The sequence below is a fragment of the Oncorhynchus gorbuscha genome, linkage group LG26, assembly GCF_021184085.1.
Source record: "Oncorhynchus gorbuscha isolate QuinsamMale2020 ecotype Even-year linkage group LG26, OgorEven_v1.0, whole genome shotgun sequence".
Taxonomy (NCBI): domain Eukaryota; kingdom Metazoa; phylum Chordata; class Actinopteri; order Salmoniformes; family Salmonidae; genus Oncorhynchus; species Oncorhynchus gorbuscha.
In genome coordinates this window covers 19,436,080-19,459,540 of record NC_060198.1, presented here as the reverse complement: position 1 = coordinate 19,459,540, position 23,461 = coordinate 19,436,080, and the positions used below count along the sequence as shown (strand labels likewise).

The 23,461-nt window shown below is 43.2% G+C and overlaps 1 protein-coding gene across 2 annotated transcripts in view; it reads left to right on the top strand.

Moving 5' to 3' along the window:
• The first annotated feature begins 1,883 nt into the window (after window positions 1–1,883).
• Window positions 1,884–23,461, top strand: part of LOC124015682 — a 37,455-nt gene continuing 15,877 nt past the window's right edge. Inside the window, exons 1-10 of one of the 2 annotated variants that reach the window (XM_046331081.1) lie at window positions 1,884–2,952; window positions 8,130–8,294; window positions 8,573–8,691; window positions 11,386–11,500; window positions 11,812–11,889; window positions 17,948–18,063; window positions 22,146–22,299; window positions 22,605–22,747; window positions 22,847–22,940; window positions 23,241–23,393. In XM_046331081.1, coding sequence (XP_046187037.1) covers window positions 2,464–2,952; window positions 8,130–8,294; window positions 8,573–8,691; window positions 11,386–11,500; window positions 11,812–11,889; window positions 17,948–18,063; window positions 22,146–22,299; window positions 22,605–22,747; window positions 22,847–22,940; window positions 23,241–23,393 — 1,626 coding nt within the window. In that variant the 5' untranslated portion in view covers window positions 1,884–2,463. The remainder of the gene's footprint in view (window positions 2,953–8,129; window positions 8,295–8,572; window positions 8,692–11,385; window positions 11,501–11,811; window positions 11,890–17,947; window positions 18,064–22,145; window positions 22,300–22,604; window positions 22,748–22,846; window positions 22,941–23,240; window positions 23,394–23,461) is intronic. The other variant, XM_046331080.1, reaches the window with a different exon arrangement.

The window sequence follows — 23,461 nt, the reverse complement described above, 5'->3', positions numbered from 1 at the left end:
TAAGATTCCTGTACATTTACATTTACATTTAAGTCATTTAGCAGACGCTCTTATCCAGAGCGACCTGTACTTCTCAGCATCTGCTGTAGATGGGAATATGACTTCCATCTATACAGCTAATGACTCCAGGGAAGTACCCATATTCATATAATTCTACCTTGTAGTTGGCTTGGGTAACAACATAATAGAACTTCATGTACTTGTCATTCAGTTCGCATTGTAGACTTTGTGGACTATTCTGCAAACTGTCTGTTCACTTGCACCACACAAATCTCCTGTTTCACAGTGGAAGGTTCCAGATGCCAAAAACCTCAATGTCAGCTGCATTTTCTTTGTATTTACGGAAACAATCACGAAAATTGATTTAATCGCCCTTCTGTCTAGCCTTGGTGGTGCTCGTTGATCATCATTGAAATGGTCCAGGTAATACATTTTTTTGGCCAGGTTTAATTTAAGCTTTCACTTAGATCTAAATTAATTATAATCGTCTTTCTGGAAATCAGACTTTTAAAATCTAGACTTGGGCAAGTCTGAGACTATTTTAAACCATGTCTGAGAAATGTAATATACATTTGTTCAGTTTAAAAGTGAGAATTTGCCTAGGATTTGGCTTAATCTGTGTCCGCAAAACCGCCCCATAGAGTTTGTTTTATGGTAGGATCAAGATGGTCATATTTATATTTAGATACTGCATATTGACATTTATTCTGGAATGTTTAATGTTTCATTAGCATCATGGAAAAATTAAAATGTCTAGTAACCCATGTTGGAATAAGTGTTGAAAATGTAGGAGTATGTGACTGAACTCTTTGTTCTTGCTATCAGCAAAACAAGAGCTGTCATTGTAAGGGGTGAGCTATAGCCATAGGAATTTGAGGTCATGTAGCTACAGTACATAAGACGGTTGGTTCTTGGAACAGTAAATGGACAGGGCTGTTTCATGCCTTAAGTATTTTTGGTCCTCATGGGGTTGACCCAAAGTCAGTTGACTTCAGTTGAGCCTCGAGAGAAAGGGGGCATGGGGTGTAAGGGTAAAATACAAACATGAGAAGTGTTCATTTGTGAGAGTGAGCAAGTTAGCATGGTGTAATTGTGTCGCGTTCATAAATCAACATCTTGTACAAGGCAAATATGTGAACGCAGTTCCACCAGAGTATAGGATTACACAGTGAAATATTTGAGAAAACAAAAATAAATCTTCTTTCTACAAAACCCCAATCCATCTTCATGAAACAATGACAGGTATTTTCTCCTGTTCCTATAAGAACAAACAACATTGTATAAGTCCAGTCCACATACAGTATAGGCCTGTGGCTTATAACGTGGAAAATACCTGTAATTGATTGCCAAAGAAGTACAGAGGATGTTACAGTAGCCTGATAGGACACCTGGTTCAAATCAAGTGGAAGCCTGAGGCCTGAGTAAGCACAATGTGTTTCCTATGTGTGTCTGTAAATGTTTGGACTGTGAATGTGGAATTAGAAAAATAAGTGGAAAATTGCATTGGATTTTGTTACTCCTCAAAACAAACTCATAGGGATTGTTATGAAAAAGTGTGAAAACTGTTAGAAAAGACAATTGATTCTTGAAGCAAGTTTGAGAACAAGCAAATACCCTCACCTTTAGTCTTTGTAGAGCAAACATTTGACAATTTGACCATTTATGGAGAGAGATAAAGAGAGAGAGAGCAGACTGCAGACGTGAGATCTAGAGGTGCTTCATGTTTGTTGTTCTTGTTAAAAGCATTACCTCATTGTCCAGCTGTGAGCAGGCGAGACCAGAATGAGAAAGAGTGAGAGCGAGAGAGAGAGCAAGAGAACATTTTACCCCTCTGTTACTCTACTCATATCTGAGCATGGAGCTTTTTGTTTGGGGAGGAAGTTTTTACAGCTCCAGTTTACAACCCTCAATCACTCTGACTCTGCCCAGCCCTTGACAGAAAGTGGTGACCTCACTCCTCTTTAATGAAACTTCCCCCCTCTCTTTCCCTTCCTTTTTTCTCTTTTTTTCTAAGAGAGCACCCAGGCAGCAAGCCAGACACTTTCCCTTTTCACTCAGATTTCTCTCTCTCTTTCTGTCGCTCTCTCTCACTATTGGCTTGGTGTTTGCTCAGAAGAGGCACTCCTCCCTCCTCGCCTTCTCATATTGGTTTCCCCTGACATGACACAGGCGCTGTAGCTCAGTTGATAACTTTGAAACAGACTGGAGGGGACGTTCTATTGTGTGTCCTGTACTTGTCTTCCTCTCCATGAGGTGCAAGGAGGTGGGCGGCTTTTTGAGTGAGTTTTGCTTTTGACAATTTTTTGGGGAAAAGAGCGTTGTTTATTCGATAATTCATCTGTTTTTTTCCTCTCATTCTGAACTTCTGATACTGGACATTGCCGTACATGAGGTGAGATATCTGTATTGTTTTGTGACTCTTGTCACAGTATGCCCATCTAGACTAAACCGCTATCAAAAACCATGTCTGAGGGTGTCGTCAGAAAAATCCAACCCTTTACCATTGGGACCAGGCTGTCTGTCCCCTCCGAAGCCAAATGCCAGGAGTTCGTGGACGTCTATCTGCCGAAGTCTGCTGCTCCGAACAAGTTGGAGCTACACGACCAAATGTCCCTTTACATGGGCCAGTCCCAGGGGTGGCCTGGGAACTCGGAACTCCCACAAGTGGCCACCCAGGTCTACGCATCAACACCAGAGGGACATCAGGATGAGAGAGTGGAGGAGGACAGGAATTCTGTGTCCCCCACTGCATCCTCTAGATCCATCAGGAAGATTGCTATTTGCCGGAACGTTGAGACAGCCCCCGACATGTCCTTGTGTGACTCTGACCTGGCCACTTCCGTTAGATCCACGTCGGAGACGATCCGAAGCAACCACAACAGTGTTCACCCAAAACCGCCATCCTTGATGGGAGAGGACGACTTGGATAAGAGGTCCAACACTCAGTCTAAGGTAACCTTGGATTACAGTTGTTTTATTCATGGTGTCTCACATGTTATTGAGTTGGGATAGGCTACAAGCCAGCACCAACTAATGTACATTTCAAATCACCTGGTTCAAATCAATTGACTTTGAAATAGAAATGGTGAATGTCTCAACCAGTGTTATGGACATTTGTTTTGTTTCTGTTGGTCAATGTGACCCGTGTTAACCATTCTCAAGCTTTCTGAAAGCAAATTAATTGACTTGTTTACTTGAAAGTAAGTAAGTCCAGAGCCAAAAGGCAATAGGAGGATTGGGAATTAAATCCATAACCACAAAACCCAGTGTAAGTAATGTTTTTCTCCCTCATTTCACATACTATGTAATGCTGTCATTACATAAGTGTTTTTTTAACATACTAATAATTACTGGATTTGCGTTACTGACTAAGCTGAGTAACAACATCAGAATCTTTCCGTTGGGCGCCTTCCACCCTGCAACACAAGATACTGTTTTATCGGCTGTTACCAAAAGCAACATGATATAAACACCACCATAAATTACATTGTTCCAGCATGAAACCTCCACACACACACAGAATGTGTGCACTATTACCTCAGTGTTGCATTATCCACACTGTATTCTCGAGCTATGAGATCATCAGCAGGCTTTCATTAAGCTAGGCAAAAGGCCACGTTTCGGATGAACTGGTTATTTCCACAGAATAAACGACTCCCAATTCCATAATTGAAGGGGTTGCATGATAAAAATAGCAATCAGGCACATTGCGTTGGTGGATATAATGATGCCAAACTGAAGTTGTACCTGTGATTAAGTGTTTCTCCAGATCCACAGCTGGCAAACAGGTTATTTCAATATTTGCGAGTACCTTTAGGAATTTAAGGGGACCCTGATTGTTTTTAATGGCGACATTGACCAACTATTTTGAAATATAACTCCACATGTTCCATAAGTTCCACTTCAGTGGCACAAGCATGCCAAAATAAGCTTACAAATGAGGAAGATCGTGTACTTATTATCACATACCATGCATATTTTATGCACTCAGAAAGCATGATATACATTTGAAGCAAACCGGAAAATTAAGTTAGATATTTATACAGACAACAGTCCAATGGTTACAGTTTTCAATGCTGAGCATGCAACTAGCAAAAGGACAGTGGGAGGGGAAAAGGAACGCCCCAACAGCGAGAAGAGGAGCAATTATTTTGAGATGAGATCATGGCTTTGGCTCTCTTCGTTCTTCATCTCGGCCCTGTGTAGGTGGGCTGGCTGAGTCACACAAAGCCTGCGTTATCTCATCGCTGTGTTTAGTACACAAGTTCCATTTTTCACCAGGATTGAGTATAGCTCTGGGGGTCCGTTTCTGTGCATCTGTCTGTACATTTCCCTGTTTCGCATGACAATGTCTACATCTCTTGAAGTTTTCAACTTTTCAAGGGCCCAAGACTAAATAGACACATTGTTTATAGCCAGGTAAAGCTATCCAAATACTACAGGGTATGTGCATTCCGTTTTGTGGTCAACCTGTGGAAGGCACATGGAAATCTTGCAACATGGTGAAACTTGTGTTACAGTTCTTACATGAAACCTGTTCAACAGGGCTTACAGAGACGCATTATGGTAAAACATTATAAAAGCTCATATACAAGCTTATCAACGCATCATACTGCATTATAACTGCAAGCTTTAAGTAAACTGTTACCAAAGTGTGTATTTCACTGCAGAAAATACAGTACATTACGTTCCAGGAAAACAAATATCTTTCTAAAATGAAAAGCAGGCAGGCCTAACAAGTTTCAGATTATTGTGGAGACCGTAGGGAACCAGCAGCAGGTTGCTCCATGATTTAGCTCCATACTGTGATGATGTAAGAGGTCTCGGAAAGATAATATGCATCATTCAACGTTTTGCATGAGGTCATCAGTACAGAATGCATTGGCATGGCAAAGGGAGAACGGCGACAGACAGGGAAAAGGTTCCTCAAGCTTAAGGTTAAGGTTACGAAATCGCAAAGATGGCGATGGAGTAGTGCTCTGGAGCTCGCAGAAAATGATTTCATCTTCCAGGAATTGTGTGCAGATCCTTGCGACATGGCACCGTGCATTATCATGCTGAAATATGAGGTGACAGCGGCAGATGAATGGCACAACATTTTTGAGATATTTTATTTCAGATCACGAAACATGGGACAAACACCTTAGATGTTGTGTTTATATTTTTGTTCAGTATATATACCACTGTTCAAAAGTTTGGGGTCACTTAGAAATGTCCTTGTTTTGAAAGAAAAATACATTTTTTGTTCATTAAAATAACATCAAATAACATCAAATTGATCAAAAATACAATGTAGACCATGTGCTTTTCTTTAAAAAACAACTTTTGAACTGTTGTGTGTATATACAGTGTAGTGTGTATATACAGTTGAAGTCGGGAAGTTTACATACACTTTAGCCAAATACATTTAAACTCAGCTTTTCACAATTCCTGATATTTAATCATAGTAAAAATTCCCTGTCTTAGGTCAGATAGGATGAAAACTTTATTTTAAGAATGTGAAATGTCAGAATAATAGTAGAGAATTATTTATTTCCAGCTTTTATTTCTTTAATCACAATCCACGTGGGTCAGAAGTTTACATACACTCAGTTAGTATTTGGTAGTATTGACATTAAATTGTTTAACTTGGGTCGAACATTTTGGGTAGTCTTCCACAAGCTTCCCACAATAAGTTGGGCGAATTTTGGCCCATTCCTCCTGACAGAGCTGGTGTAACTGAGTCAGTTTTGTAGGCCTCCTTGCTTGCACACGCTTTTTCAGTTCTGCCCACAGATGTTCTATAGGATTGAGTTTAGGGCTTTGTGATGGCTACTCCAATACCTTGACTTTTTTGTCCTTAAGCCATTGTGCCACAACTTTGGAAGTATGCTTGGGGTCATTATCCATTTGGAAGACCCATTTGCGACCAAGCTTTAACTTCCTGACTGATGTCTTGAGATGTTGCTTCAATATATACACAGAATTTTCCTGCCTCATGATGCCATATATTTTGTGAAGTGTACCAGTCCCTCCTGCAGCAAAGCACCCCCACCACATGATGCTGCCACCCCCGTGCTTCACGTTTGGGATGGTGTTCTTCAGCTTGTAAGCTTTTTCCTCCAAACATAACGACGGTCGTTATGGCCAAACAGTTATATTTTTGTTTCATCAAGACCAGAGGACATTTCTCCAAAAAGTATGATCTTTGTCCCCATGTGCAGTTGCAAACCGTAGTCAAGCTTTTTTTATGACGGTTTTGGAGCAGTGACTTCTTCCTTGCTGAGCAGCCTTTCAGGTTATGCTGATATAGGACTCGTTTTACTGTGGATATAAATACTTTTGTACCTATTTCCTCCTGCATCTTTACTAGGTCGTTTGCTGTTGTTCTGGGATTGATTTGCACTTTTCACACCAAAGTACATTCATCTCTAGGAGACATGATTGGTATGACTGCTGCATGGTCCCATGGTGTTTATACTTGCATACTATTGTTATGCAGGTGAATGAGGACCCAAAAGCGACTTGGCGAAAACAGAGTCTTTAATCCAGTAAAGTAAATATTCAATACTCCTAGACAATTCGGAGCGGTAAATAAAGCATAAAGAACAACTCCACTCGTAATGACGAGAACAGACTGGAGACTCGATCATGAACTGCAGGTTGCCTCGGGAAGGCACTTGACCGTAGCAGACTCAGACACCTGCTCACCACGCAGCATCTGAGGGAAACACGACACGACAGGGCGATACAAAGACACAGCACGGTGAACAATATACAAGGATCCGACAGGACAGAAACGGAAAACAAGGGGAGAAATAGGGACTCTAATCAGGGGAAAAGATAGGGAACAGGTGTGGGAAGACTAAATGATTGATTAGGGGAATAGGAACAGCTGGGAGCAGGAACGGAACGATAGAGAGAAGAGAGAGAGAGAGGGAGAGAGAAAAAGGGGAACGAACCTAAAAAGACCAGCAGGGGGAAAACGAACAGAAGAAAAAGCAAAATGACAAGACAATATAAGACAAAACATGACAACTATTGTTTGTACAGATAAACGTGGTACTTTCAGGCATTTGTAAATTGCTCCCAAGGATGAACCAGACTTGTAGAGGTCTACAATTTTCTTTATGAGGTCTTGGCTGATTTCTATTGATTTTCCTATGATTTCAAGCAAAGAGGCACTGAGTTTGAAGATAGGCCTTGAAATACATCCACTGGTACACCTCCAATTGACTCAAATGATGTTAATTAGCCTATCAGAAGCTTCTAAAGTCATGACATTTTCTGGAATTTTCCAAGCTGCTTAAAGGCACAATCAACTTAGTGTATGTACACTTCAGACTCACTGGAATTGTGATACAGTGAAATAATCTGTCTGTAGACAATTGTTGGAAAAATTACTTGTGTCATGCACAAAGTAGATGTCCTAACCGACTTGGCAAAACTATAATTTGTCAACAAGAAAACTTCCGACTTCAACTGATATATATATATATATTACCCAAATGGGACCAATTCATCTTGTTTACAAGACCGTCATAAAATGTAACTGTCCAAAAAGAAATGTAAGGAGTGGGAGCTAGAGTCGTCTTTTTACTTCATCACTTCTTTTTGATTTATTTGTGCAATTGTAAAACACAAGAATAATGAGTACCACAGGCTTGCAACTGTCTCTCAGTGCACCTGCAATGCTTGCAATTTGACATGTCTGTATAAATTATATTGGGAAATGTAAAGGAATGTAATTCATGATATATTGCAGGCTTGTTCTTTTTTGACTAGCAATAATATATTTCATGATTATATTGCAGATTTACTTTGTAACAAATGACTATCAATAATAGTACATTTACTCCTTTTTGCTTGCTCACTTCCAGATGTTTAATCCCGGGTTCCAAACTGTTTAGTTAGCAAAACACCTAAATCAGTGTTCCAGTATATTTTTATATACTCTTTTCAGTATATTTTCTGTATTTATAAACAGTAATCTCCTCACTAAAGGCACAGTACTCATCAAATGTAATCATGTCATCATGGATAGATACTTTATTGTAAGAGCATATCTGCTACAGTAAAAATCCCTTGAACTAATTTCGTATCAACTTGATTTTAAAGACTTGTTATTACTCAATTGTGTTTCTACACAGGTGGACTCTTGGTTCAAGAGGAAGCTTCGGGATCTGAAGTATGGCTGTAGTGTCCTTGGATGTCCTTTGCAGGACCCAGAGGACGCGTCACCGACCCAACAGCGAGACCTAAAGGACATTGAGAATTCCCTCATACAGATGACGAGAAGTCTGGACATAAAACAGGTACAGCTCATAATTAAGTGTATCTCAATCCATAAAAAAATATGTTATTCTAACCAAGGACTAACAGACCTTGGTGTGTTAGTGCTGGGCTAAAACAAAAATGTGCACCCTGGAATGGATAAAGAAATGTTATCATGTCATGGGCCTTTATGCACTACACATTGATTACATTTACTTCCTACAATATTGTACTGTATCCACATACATGCCCTCAAGTGTCAGAACCATGCATTGAGTGTACTGGTTCACAGATTCTTCCTTTCTAATGTCCTCTATAGGATGGACATCAGTACGAGACGCTTGACGTGGAGACCGGCCACGAGGGAGAGAAGAGGAAGAGACTGCAACAGACAGAAGGCAACAAAATCCCTTCTGGAGAGAACACCGTTAACCAAACGTAAAGTCCCATTTTTGACTGTTTGAGCAAGATACATCAATAGCACCTTACTTTAATTACAAAATAAAGCAATAACAGTAAAGCATTCGAGGCCCCTAGGCTGTGATATACTCATGATAAATCATGGCCACTCGTGCTTTATTATAGTTTTTTTTTCTCTCTATGGCTAAATCAAATTAAATTCCATTTGTCACATGCGCCGAATACAACAGGTGTAGACTTTACTGTGAAATGCTTACTTACAAGCACTTATCCAACATTATAATTTTAAGAGAAAAAGTGTTAAAGTATTTACTAAAACAAACTGAAGTAAGAAATGAATAAATAAGAAAAATAGAAAAATAACACACAAAAAAAAGGAGCAACAATAAAATAACAGTAGTGAGGCTATATACAGGGGGTACTGGTACAGAGTCAATGTGCGGGGGCACCGGTTAGTAATGAGGCTATATACAGGGGGTACTGGTACAGAGTCAATGTGCGGGGGCACCGGTTAGTAATGAGGCTATATACAGGGGGTACTGGTACAGAGTCAATGTGCGGGGGCACCGGTTAGTAATGAGGCTATATACAGGGGGTACTGGTACAGAGTCAATGTGCGGGGGCACCGGTTAGTAATGAGGCTATATACAGGGGGTACTGGTACAGAGTCAATGTGCGGGGGCACCGGTTAGCCGATGTAATTGAGATAATATGTACATGTCGGTAGAGGTAAAGTGACTATGAATGGATAATAAACAGTGAGTAGCAGCAATGTAAAAATGAGGCTGGGGGGGGAATAGCAAATAGTCTGGGTAGCCATTTGATTAGCTGTTCAGGAGTCTTATGGCTTGGGGGTGGAAGCTGTTAAGAAGCCTTTTGGACCTAGACTTGGCACTCCGGTAGCACGTGCCGTGCGGTAGCAGAGAGAACCATCTATGACAAGGGTGGCTGAGAGTCGTTCTCTGACACCGCCTGGTATAAAGGTCCTGGATGGCAGGAAGCTTGGCCTCAGTGATGTACTGGGCCGTACGCACTACCCTCTGTAGTGCCTTGCGGTCGGAGACTGAGCAGTAGCAATATCAGGCGGTGGGTGATGCAACCAGTCAGATGGTGCAGCTGTAGAACATTTTGAGGATCTGTGGACCCATGCCAGATCTTTTCAGTCTCCTGGGGGGGATTAGATGTTGTCATGCCCTCTTCACAACTGTCTTGGTGTGTTTGGACCATGTTAGGTTGTTGGTGATGTGGACACCAAGCAACTTGAAGCTCTCAACCTGCTCTACTGCAGCCCCGTCAGTGAGAATAGGGGCGTGCTTGGTCCTCCTTTTCTTGTAGTCCACAATCATCTCCTTTGTCTTGATCACGTTGAGGGAGAGGTTGTTATTCTGGCACCACAATGCCAGGTCTCTGACCTCCTCCCTATAGGCTGTCTCATCGTTGTTGGTGACCAGGCCTACCACTGTTGTGTCGTCGGCAAACTTAATGTTGGTGCTTGGCCATGCAGTCATGGGTGAACAGGGAGTACAGGAGGGGACTGAGCATGCACCCCTGAGGGGCCCTGTGTTGATCATCAGCGTGGCAATGTGTTGTTACCTACCCTTTACCACCTGGGGGCGGCCCATCAGGAAGTCCAGGATCCAGTTGGAGGGAGGTGTTTAGTCCCAGGGTCCTTAGCTTCGTGATGAGCTTTGAGGGCACTATGGTGTTGAATGCTGAGCTGTGGTCAATGAATAGTATTCTCACGTAGGTGTTCCTTTTCTCCAGGTGGGTAAGGGCAGTGTGGAGTGCAATAGAGATTGCATCATCTGTGGATCTGTTGGGGCGGTATGCAAATTGGAGAGGGTCTAGGGTTTCTGGGATACTGGTGTTGATCTGAGCCATGACTAGCCTTTCAAAGCACTTCATGAATACAGACGTGAGTGCTATGGGTCGGCAGTCATTTATGTAGGTTACCTTGGTGTTCTTGGGTACAGGGACTACGGTGGTCTGCTTGGAACATGTTGGTATTACAGACTCGGTCAGGGACAGGTTGAAAATGTCAGTGAAGACACTTGCCAGTTGGTCAGTGCATGCTCAGAGTACACATCCTGGTAATCTGTCTGGCCCTGTGGCCTTGTGAATGTTAAATAGTTTAAAGGTCTTACTCACGTCTGCTACGGAGTGCATGATCACACAGTCATCCGGAACAGCTGATACTCTCATGCATGCTTCAGTGCTGCTTGCCTCGAAACAAGCCTATAAGATATTTAGTTTGACTGGTAGGCTCGTGTCTCTGGGCAGCTCGCGGCTCTGCTTCCCTTTGTAGTCCGTAATAGTTTGCAAGCCCTGCCACATCCGACGAGCGTCAGAGTCAGTGGAGTACGATTTAATCTTAGTCCTGTATTGACGCTTTGCCTGTTTGATGGTTTGTCGGAAGGCATACTAACCCTAACCCTAACCCTATTTCTTATAAGCGTCTGGGTTAGAGTCCTTGACTAGGCTACATATACTTTGTTCTTGGTGCTATGGATGTATATTTGTTATGGCTACTGTTAACATGTTGTTTTCCTATCTACTCCTATGTAACTACAGCTTTCCATGTTATGTAGCAGTCCTTGGTCTGACTTGAATTACTTTCACATCCATCTTGGATTTCAAGTCATATCTGGGAATTTGACCCCATTGTGATCCCATTCCCAAAGCACTGAACTAGATACTGTATCTCTTTGGTAGCTGGCTGAGGTTCCAGTCACTGTTAAGTAACTATCACCAAGACCTCAAACTGGCTCTGGACGTCTCCTCCTTCTACCAACAGGCTGACACCATCATCTGCACCATCAACAGGAAGGTAAAAAGGCAGAATAGGAATTTGGACAAGAGTCCTATTTTGCACCAGTGATCCTGTAAAGGTACAATCTGCAATATTTACATGCTGTTAAAAGTTTGATTGATTCTTGAAAAATATATGCGCCATGAGCTTAGTACAACTGTCCCCATCATAACATCATAACCCCAAATATAAGATCGTTTTACTCCATAGTTCCTCTTTATTATTTGAATGGTATGTGGAAATGTGGTCCCAAGGTTCTGCAGATTATCATTGTTTTGTAATTACACGTTATTACACATTGACTCTATGTTATTTGGTTTGTTTGGTAGAGAAGCGTCCTGTCTGGATCCGATAACCAGGGGAGCTGCGGTCAGACAGAGATCTACAATATTGCCAGCCAAATCATGGTGAGCGGCACATGGGGAATGTAGCTCAGAATAATTCATGCATTTATGGTGAAATGCAGCAATGCATCATTCATACATCAGGGTTGTGTTCAGTTCCATTTCAAGTGAAATACTGGTCGTTTACAAATGTTATCATGGAAAATACTCAAATGTACTCCAATAGGAATTTAAAAGGAATACACTGTAGTAGTATGTGTATGGTGTAAGCACATTTTGTAACCTTTATTTAACTTGGCAAGTCAGTTAAGAACAAATTCTTATTTACAATGATGGCCTAGGAACAGTGGGTTAACTGCCTTGTTCAGGGGCAGGACAACATATTTTTTACCTTGTCAGCTCAGGGATTCGATCTAGCAACCTTTCGGTTACTGGCCCAATGCTCTAACCACTAGGCCACCTGCTCAGTACTCAAGACTACTTCAATCCTAAGTAGAGAGAAACTATCATAAGACAGTGAAACATAACACTAAAATCTAGACTACTCCTTCCTAGACCTTTTCTGCATCTTTTTGTGGCGTTTCTGTCATGTTTTGTCTTATATTGTCTTGTCATTTTGCTTTTCCTTCTGTTCGTTTTCCCCCTGCTGGTCTTTTTAGGTTCGTTTCCCTTTTTCTCTCTCCCTCCCTCTCTCTCTTCTCTCTATCGTTCCGTTCCTGCTCCCAGCTGTTCCTATTCCCCTAATCAATCATTTAGTCTTCCCACACCTGTTCCCTATCTTTTCCCCTGATTAGAGTCCCTATTTCTCCCCTTGTTTTCCGTTTCTGCCCTGTCGGATCCTTGTATATTGTTCACCGTGCTGTGTCTTTGTATCGCCCTGTCGTGTCGTGTTTCCCTCAGATGCTGCGTGGTGAGCAGGTGTCTGAGTCTGCTACGGTCAAGTGCCTTCCCGAGGCAACCTGCAGTTTATTATCGAGTCTCCAGTCAGTTCTCGTGATTACGAGTGGAATTGTTTTTTTATGCTTTATTTACCGCTCCGATTTGTCTAGGAGTATTGCTATTTCCTTTAACTGGATTAAAGACTCTGTTTTCGCCAAGTCGCTTTTGGGTCCTCATTCACCTGCATAACAGAAGGATCCGACCAAAGAATGGACCCAGCGACTACAGACGCTCGTAACACTGCCGTCGAGATCCAAGGAGCCATGCTCGGCAGACACGAGCAGGAATTGTCTGCTGCTCGTCATGCCATGGAGAACCTGGCCGCTCAGGTTTCCGACCTCTCTGGACAGTTCCAGAGTCTTCGTCTCGTGCCACCTGTTACTTCCTGGTCTGCCGAGCCTCCGGAACCTAGGGTTAATAACCCACCTTGCTACTCCGGGCAGCCCAAGGAGTGCCGCTCCTTTCTCACCCAGTGTGATATTGTGTTCTCTCTCCAACCCAACACATACTCTAGAGAGAGAGCTCGGGTTGCTTACGTCATTTCACTCCTTACTGGCCGGGCTCGAGAGTGGGGCACAGCTATCTGGGAGGCAAGGGCTGATTGTTCAAACAATTACCAGAACTTTAAAGAGGAGATGATTCGGGTTTTTGACCGTTCAGTTTTTGGTAGGGAGGCTTCTAGGGCCCTGGCTTCTCTATGCCAAGGTGATCGATCCATAACGGATTACTCTATAGAGTTTCGCACTCTTGCTGCCTCTAGTGACTGGAACGAGCCGGCGCTGCTCGCTGGTTTTCTGGAGGGACTCCACGCAGTGGTTAAAGATGAGATTCTCTCCCGGGAGGTTCCTTCCAGTGTGGACTCTTTGATTGCTCTCGCCATCCGCATAGAACGACGGGTAGATCTTCGTCACCAAGCTCGTGGAAGAGAGCTCGCGTCAACGGTGTTTCCCTGCTCCGCATCGCAACCATCTCCCTCCTCTGGCTCAGAGACTGAGCCCATGCAGCTGGGAGGTATTCGCATCTCGACTAAGGAGAGGGAACGGAGGATCACCAACCGCCTGTGCCTCTATTGCGGATTTGATGGACATTTTGTCAATTCATGTCCAGTAAAAGCCAGAGCTCATCAGTAAGCGGAGGGCTACTGGTGAGCGCTACTACTCAGGTCTCTCCATCTAGATCCTGTACTACTATGTCGGTCCATCTACGCTGGACCGGTTCGGGTGCTACATGCAGTGCCTTGATAGACTCTGGGGCTGAGGGTTGTTTCATGGACGAAGCATGGGCTCGGAAACATGACATTCCTTTCAGACAGTTAGACAAGCCTACGCCCATGTTCGCCTTAGATGGTAGTCATCTTCCCTGTATCAGATTTGAGACACTACCTTTAACCCTCACAGTATCTGGTAACCACAGTGAGACACAGTATTTCTTTTTTGATTTTTCATTCACCTTTTACACCTGTTGTTTTGGGTCATCCCTGGCTAGTATGTCATAATCCTTCTATTAATTGGTCTAGTAATTCTATCCTATCCTGGAACGTTTCTTGTCATGTGAAGTGTTTAATGTCTGCCATCCCTCCCATTTCTTCTGTCCCCACTTCTCAGGAGGAACCTGGCGATTTGACAGGAGTGCCGGAGGAATATCATGATCTGCGCACGGTCTTCAGTCGGTCCCGAGCCAACTCCCTTCCTCCTCACCAGTCGTATGATTGTAGTATTGATCTCCTTCCGGGGACCACTCCTCCTCGGGGTAGACTATACTCTCTGTCGGCTCCCAAACGTAAGGCTCTCGAGGATTATTTGTCTGTGTCTCTTGACGCCGGTACCATAGTGCCTTCTTCCTCTCCGGCCGGGGTTTTTTTTTGTTAAGAAAAAGGACGGTACTCTGCGCCCCTGCGTGGATTATCGAGGGCTGAATGACATAACGGTTAAGAATCGTTATCCACTTCCCCTTATGTCATCAGCCTTCGAGATTCTGCAGGGAGCCAGGTGCTTTACTAAGTTGGACCTTCGTAACGCTTACCATCTCGTGCGCATCAGAGAGAGGGACGAGTGGAAAACGGCGTTTAACACTCCGTTAGGGCATTTTGAGTACCGGGTTCTGCCGTTTGGTCTCGCCAATGCGCCAGCTGTTTTTCAGGCATTAGTTAATGATGTTCTGAGAGACATGCTGAACATCTTTGTTTTTGTCTACCTTGACGACATCCTGATTTTTTCACCGTCACTCGAGATTCATGTTCAGCACGTTCGACGTGTTCTCCAGCGCCTTTTAGAGAATTGTCTCTACGTGAAGGCTGAGAAGTGCTCTTTTCATGTCTCCTCCGTTACTTTTCTCGGTTCCGTTATTTCCGCTGAAGGCATTCAGATGGATTCCGCTAAGGTCCAAGCTGTCAGTGAGTGGCCCGTTCCTAGGTCACGTGTCGAGTTGCAGCGCTTTCTAGGTTTCGCTAATTTCTATCGGCGTTTCATTCGTAATTTCGGTCAAGTTGCTGCCCCTCTCACAGCTCTTACTTCTGTCAAGACGTGTTTTAAGTGGTCCAGTTCCGCCCAGGGAGCTTTTGATCTTCTAAAAGAACGTTTTACGTCTGCTCCTATCCTCGTTACTCCTGACGTCACTAGACAATTCATTGTCGAGGTTGACGCTTCAGAGGTAGGCGTGGGAGCCATTCTATCCCAGCGCTTCCAGTCTGACGATAAGGTTCATCCTTGCGCTTATTTTTCTCATCGCCTGTCGCCATCTGAACGCAACTATGATGTGGGTAACCGCGAACTGCTCGCCATCCGCTTAGCCCTAGGCGAATGGCGACAGTGGTTGGAGGGGGCGACCGTTCCTTTTGTCGTTTGGACAGACCATAAGAACCTTGAGTACATCCGTTCTGCCAAACGACTTAATGCTCGTCAAGCTCGTTGGGCGTTATTTTTCGCTCGTTTCGAGTTTGTGATTTCTTACCGTCCGGGTAGCAAGAACACCAAGCCTGATGCCTTATCCCGTCTTTTTAGTTCTTCTGTGACTTCTACTGATCCCGAGGGGATTCTTCCTTATGGGCGTGTTGTCGGGTTGACAGTCTGGGGAATTGAAAGACAGGTTAAGCAAGCACTCACGCACACTGCATCGCCACGCGCTTGTCCTAGTAACCTTCTTTTCGTTCCTGTTTCCACTCGTCTGGCTGTTCTTCAGTGGGCTCACTCTGCCAAGTTAGCTGGTCATCCCGGTGTTCGAGGCACTCTTGCTTCTATTCGCCAGCGCTTTTGGTGGCCGACTCAGGAGCGTGACACGCGCCGTTTCGTGGCTGCTTGTTCGGACTGCGCGCAGACTAAGTCAGGTAACTCTCCTCCTGCCGGTCGTCTCATACCGCTTCCCATTCCTTCTCGACCATGGTCTCACATCGCCCTAGACTTCATTACCGGTCTGCCTTTGTCTGCGGGGAAGACTGTGATTCTTACGGTTGTCGATAGGTTCTCTAAGGCGGCACATTTCATTCCTCTCGCTAAACTTCCTTCCGCTAAGGAGACGGCACAAATCATCATCGAGAATGTGTTCAGAATTCATGGCCTCCCGTTAGACGCCGTTTCAGACAGAGGTCCGCAATTCACGTCACAGTTTTGGAGGGAGTTCTGTCGTTTGATTGGTGCGTCCGTCAGTCTCTCTTCCGGGTTTCATCCCCAGTCTAACGGTCAAGCAGAGAGGGCCAATCAGACGATTGGACGCATACTACGCAGCCTTTCTTTCAGAAACCCTGCGTCTTGGGCAGAACAGCTCCCCTGGGCAGAATACGCTCACAACTCGCTTCCTTCGTCTGCTACCGGGTTATCTCCGTTTCAGAGTAGTCTGGGTTACCAGCCTCCTCTGTTCTCATCCCAGCTTGCCGAGTCCAGCGTTCCCTCCGCTCAAGCGTTTGTCCAACGTTGTGAGCGCACCTGGAGGAGGGTGAGGTCTGCACTTTGCCGTTACAGGGCACAGACTGTGAGAGCCGCCAATAAACGTAGGATTAAGAGTCCAAGGTATTGTTGCGGCCAGAGAGTGTGGCTTTCCACTCGCAACCTTCCTCTTATGACAGCTTCTCGTAAGTTGACTCCGCGGTTCATTGGTCCGTTCCGTGTCTCCCAGGTCGTCAATCCTGTCGCTGTGCGACTGCTTCTTCCGCGACATCTTCGTCGCGTCCATCCTGTCTTCCATGTCTCCTGTGTCAAGCCCTTTCTTCGCACCCCCGTTCGTCTTCCCTCCCCCCCCCTCCCGTCCTTGTCGAGAGCGCACCTATTTACAAGGTACGTAGGATCATGGACATGCGTTCTCGGGGACGGGGTCACCAATACTTAGTGGATTGGGAGGGTTTACGGTCCTGAGGAGAGGAGTTGGGTTCCGTCTCGGGACGTGCTGGACCGTTCACTGATTGATGATTTCCTCCGTTGCCGCCAGGATTCCTCCTCGAGTGCGCCAGGAGGCGCTCGGTGAGTGGGGGGGGTACTGTCATGTTTTGTCTTATATTGTCTTGTCATTTTGCTTTTCCTTCTGTTCGTTTTCCCCCTGCTGGTCTTTTTAGGTTCGTTCCCCTTTTTCTCTCTCCCTCCCTCTCTCTCTTCTCTCTATCGTTCCGTTCCTGCTCCCAGCTGTTCCTATTCCCCTAATCAATCATTTAGTCTTCCCACACCTGTTCCCTATCTTTTCCCCTGATTAGAGTCCCTATTTCTCCCCTTGTTTTCCGTTTCTGCCCTGTCGGATCCTTGTATATTGTTCACCGTGCTGTGTCTTTGTATCGCCCTGTCGTGTCGTGTTTCCCTCAGATGCTGCGTGGTGAGCAGGTGTCTGAGTCTGCTACGGTCAAGTGCCTTCCCGAGGCAACCTGCAGTTTATTATCGAGTCTCCAGTCAGTTCTCGTGATTACGAGTGGAATTGTTTTTTATGCTTTATTTACCGCTCCGATTTGTCTAGGAGTATTGCTATTTCCTTTAACTGGATTAAAGACTCTGTTTTCGCCAAGTCGCTTTTGGGTCCTCATTCACCTGCATAACAGTTTCCCCCTTAACCATAGATGAAGTGGTGTTACACTTCTGTGTCAAATCTAACCATAAGACTTCCATTTTAAAGAACGTGGGTCGTTTTCCAAGACTGTAAATCAACTGTAAATGAATTGTGTCACATCCATCCCCTACCCCCATCCCCTCCTCGACCACACTCTCTCCAGATGCTGAACGAGACTGTTTCCCGCCTTTCGGACCTCCACCCTACCCTGGCTGCCAGAGTGACACGGAAGCAGGCTGAGGTGCAGGAGAGCTGGGGCCTTCTCCAGGAGGGTAGTGGGTAATGGAGGGTCCTAAAGCCCATAATGTTTCTCTAATGCGTTTCCTAAAATTGGTCCTCGGGACCCCAAGTAGTGCACATTTTGGTTTTTGCCCTAGCACTACACAGCTAATTCAAATTATCAAAGGTTGATGATTAGTTGATTATTTGAATCAGCCGTCTTGTGCTAGGGCAAAAAACAAAATGTGCAGCCCTTGTGGTCCCGAGGACCAAGTTTGGGAAGCCTTGCTCTAATGGCTTCCCTATTCCCTATATACTGTAGTTCACTATTTTTGACCAAGGCCCATGTGACTCTGGTCAAAAGTAGTGCATTATATAGAGAATAGGGTGCCATTTCAAGTCCTTCTATTATATAATACAGTGTTTCCTAACTCCAGGCCTTGAGTATCCCCAACATCACACATTTGTTGTATCCCTGGATAAAAACACCTGATTCAACTTGATGATTACTTAAGTAGAATCAGATGTGCTTGTCCAGGTTCACAATGTGTGTTGTTGGGGGAACTCGGGAAACACTGATCTAATATCGCATTATCTAGGGGTGTGTTACAAGGATGCCATCTATCATCGTATCTATATATTATGGCAATATTTGCTATAAATGTAAGATCAAATACTAACATCAAAGGATTTTGAGAATGTTTGCAACGTTCACACATGGTTCCTGTTTGGTTGGAGAACGGTGGTTGTAACATAACTCCTGAAACACCTGATTTAACTGTGACAGGGCTGGCCAATGCCCTTCACATAAAAAGGGTTTTACTAAAAGAACTGGAACGGTTTCTTCCAAATTGGGAGATTTATTTTCAATAAATATATAAATACAAAAACAGGCTTCAAAATGGCAGCGCTAAAATGGTAAAAACATGGACTAAAAGATTTAAGCCCCAGAATAAAATAATAATCTTCACTGGTCTATCGTTGCTTACCTCTCTTCCCCACTGGCACTCTCCCACAAACATTTAAAACATCTGTAGCTCATTATCTCATTTAGTGGGAGGGGCCTACAATTACCTCTTTAGCCAATACCAATTCAGACACAAACACTCAGTTACTACACACTTAACTGGTTCAGGTGAATTGGTGGAATCAGATCTCAACTATTGCATGATATGAATAATGTATGTTAAGTAGGAACCATGGAATACAATTAACATAGAAATAAACACTCACAAATACAATTTAAATTAGGGGCAAGGTTCAAATGTTCAAGTGAGGATATGTTTGCATCACTCAACCCTATTGGTTTATTGTGTATATTTCGCTCCTGAAACCACAGTCTGACAACCAGGTTGCTTAACCAGGTGGAAAATGTACCCAATTGTCATACTTAAGTAAAAAATAAAGATATCTTCATGGAAAATGACTCAAGTAAAAGTGAAAGTCACCCAGTAAAATACAACTTGAGTAAAAGTCTTAAAGTATTTGGTTTTAAGTAACAAAAGTAAATGTAATTGCTAAAATATACTTAAGAATAAAAAAAAAAGAAGAAAAATCATTTCAAATGCCTTATATTAAGCAAACCAGATGGCAAAATTTATGTTTTTTTATTTACTTACGGATAGCCATGGACACACTAAGACATCATTTACAAACAAAGTATTTGTGTTTAGTGAGTCCGCCAGATCAGAGGCAGTAGGAATGACCAGGGATGTTCTCTTGATAAGTGTGTGAATTGGACCATTTTCCTGTCCTGAAAAACATTCCAAATGTAACGAGTACTTTTGGGTGTCAGGGAAAATGCATGGAGTAAAAAGTACATTTTTTCTTTAGGAATGTAGTAGAAGTAAAAGTTACCCCAAAAATGTATTTTTTATTTTTACTTAAGTACTTCACACCATTGCTATTTTTCCATAAAATCGCTTACATATGGTAGTGCTGAATAAAGTCATCAATGGAGGTCACCAATAACTGAGTTAGTGAGCCGTTGCTACAGTATAATGATATTATTATATAAAATGGGCAGCCCTTTTGACCCAACCCACACGTCGACTCTGAACTTTTCAACATGTTGATAAACATTGCTTAACAGTTTACGTCTGGATGAACTCATGGAATATGTATTCCAGATGAAAAGGTTTGATGTTTACAATTGGATTAAATGGAAAACATACTCGGTGAATAAGATGATTGTTTTTCTACTAACACTCGTTGCGTAACTAACAAGACATTCTGACATTAGAACCAATGCCCTAATGGCAACTGAAGCCGACATTGAAATGATTCTTGCCCTAATAAGCCATAGTCTGAGTTTCACTCATAACAAATGCTGTCCAAATAATCGCCATGGAATCAAATCAGGGGAATTCATTCTTGACATTCTCTTTGTATTATGCAATGCTCCAACTTTAAACATGACATGGATTTCGCAAGCCCCTGTGTCACAGTGAATGTGTTCTGTGTAGGAGCTGGTGCCAAAATGAGATATGGATGAATATCGAGAAAGACATTTTGGGGGGAGATTATACTATACGATAAACCTGCTCCTAATTTCTTCAGCAGATGTGTGCAGGGTGCCTCATAAGTATGGTATGGCCTAGTGACCAGGGATACAAACGGATGTAGCTTATAAAGCTTATTGAACAGAATTATACTGGTCAGTTACCATGTTGGTCATTCGATTGTGGGTTAAATGCACTTCTGCCTTTAAAGTCACATTTTGTAAGTTTAATTACAAATGTTCTACCTCAGATTTTGGATTTAAACTGTATGGTTTACAGAGGCATTAACACATTTCTTAACCCATTGAACCATAACATTTTCGGGTATCAAACCTTTGAAATATAAACAGATGACCCACATTCCAAGCATCTGTGTGGAGAGGTGTGCCCATTTCTGTCCAGTGAGTATCAAAATCACAAACATTGTATTTTTGTTGTAAGGGCGGCAATGGGCTCTCTTATGTCAAAACTGGAAATAGATTTCCTTAATCTTATGCCAAAACTGGAAATAGATTTCCTTAATGGGCGCCAGCGAGAAAGAACGTTCGAATTAAAGACAACCGACAAGACACGACATACACAAAATGTTCCTTTTTGATTCCAAGATTTCTGACTCCTCCCAGCTGTTCCGTCTCTATTTTATAGTTTCTTTCAAAAACAAAAGCACTTTCCTGAAACCATGACCTCACCCCTTCAGAGGGGGGTGACATCATTACTTTATACCCCTGCCAGCCCCAGTCAGTCACTCCAAGGACAAAGCCCTCTGTCTGTTCAGATTGTCATGGTTGCATAACATGTCATTAGCTAATTCAGCTTATCTGGTGGATCCAGTCAATGTTGTTCATCCTGGGATTTCTGAGTCATGTGACACGTCTCCAAGCAAAAGCGCTCTAGACATGTTGAGGAGTGCTCAAACTTGTGGGTATGACTTAAACCCTATAGAATATACAGTAAAACTGATTAACAGGCATCCGCATGCTGCCACAAATGATCCACTTTGGACATATTGTCTCTAATGCATGACAATACGTGCTAAGCCGTGATTAAGTGGTATTACTCCCTTCGCTATGTACCACAGCCCTGGAGTCCAGAGTTCAACCTTCGTGTCTACCCTTCTGACCTCTCCCCCACATCTATTTACCCCTTTGTTTCCAATCTGCCTACATTAAAAGCACTAACATGCAGTATGTGTTTTATTTTAACACTCCACACCACAATGCTTTTCTCTCATCTTCTTTGTGGGGCTGAAAATAGAAGCCTCAGGAAACAATTTCCCTAGTATATCACCGGGGTGGATACAGTACACCAATGTTTGCTGTGGAGAATGAGCATAATATCGTACATTGTAAAAGACTACTTCCGGACACATGACTACCTCTGCATGTTTATTGTTGGCAGCATTTCGGACAGTGACTTTTCTCAAGACAATTTTGAGTTAGTTCTCTATCCGAAACCACAACAACAGCTTGTTCTTGCTTTATTACGATTTTAGCCCAGTCACTCACATTTACTGTTCTATTTCATTACCAATGAACCTAGCACTGAGAGTATCAACTGGCCTTCTGGATGAAGTAGGGTAGGGTCACAATCATTGATAGAACCAGGGCTACAATAAGTAACCCATAATGTTTTGCCATGCAGGAGCGAGTGGCCAGATTTGCTCACCACCCTTGACATAGACTTCTCCTGTGATGAACCTGGCTCACAGAGTCCAACCAGAGATACGGAACATGAGGCCCAGAGGACCATAGGAAAGGACATCAAAGAGGAACAGAACCGTCTCAAAGGGTTCGAGGTCAGCAGATCCATTTTTCAAATGACTAGGAAATTCTCTTTAAAAGTAGTTAAAGGGATAGTTAACTCAAATTACAAAATGAAGATAGCTCACCCACATTACAACATTACATATAGGTTTCCTTACCTTTAAAGCAGTCGATTAAAAACTAATATGTAATTTTGTAATATGGGGTGTAATTTGGGTGAACTGTTATGAAACGGGTAAATCATCAGAATAGGTGGTACTTGATACCTCTGTGAAATAGCATTTTAACTCTAATTATATGACCTACTAATTACCTATGTAATTTCCTTCTTTTTTAGAACATGAAAGACTGTGGTGTCCCCAGGAAGCTGACTGTTTGTCAAGTTGAAGAACAGCCTTTCAAAAGCTATGCCCGAGTCTCCTGTGACACCACCAGCTATCTGGATGACTTGATTGGAAGACGGCGTGTGGAGAGACAAGGGTATAGACTTTCATCAGCTTCTTGTTTTTTGAAACCAGATTAAATTGTTAATGACACTTTAAGCAGAACATTAAGTTAACGTATGTGCTTGCTTTGCAGAAAGGACCAGACAACCCATTTTAACACTTGTTCTCCAGATTGCCAATCAGAACTTGGTACTCAGTTGCAAAATTCTACCACATCTGCTGATAAGGTAGCTATGGATTGATTTCTGGTGTTTCTTGTGGTCTGCTACTACAGTACCAGAACTAATACTTTAGAGTAAATATCCAATGACAATGTCCTCGAGATGAACAAGGTGTGTTGATTTTAACGGGGTTTACAACGTTGATACGGTGTAAACATTGAGAGTGAACCCCCAGTGTTTTCCTTCATCTGCAAATTATTGAATTTGGGCCTGGATGCATCCCACTGGGTTAACCAAACGTCACTTCCTCCTCTTGTTTTCTCTCTTCCTCTTCCGTTTCCTCACTTCCCTGTTTCTTGGTTGAAGACTCTGTCATGGCTGAAAGACAACCTTGCTATGTCAACCCCCAGCCACCACACAGCCAGTCTGTGTTGTCCAGATGTGACTAAAAACCTGCCAGCTGATATTGACGAGGACAATGTTGTTTCGAACACGATTTGCTTAGACCTGTCCAAGGGAGTAAGTCTTGTAGCTTTTCTTTGCATAATATGCAGTCTTTGCGACAGTACTTGTCGGATTCAGAAAGT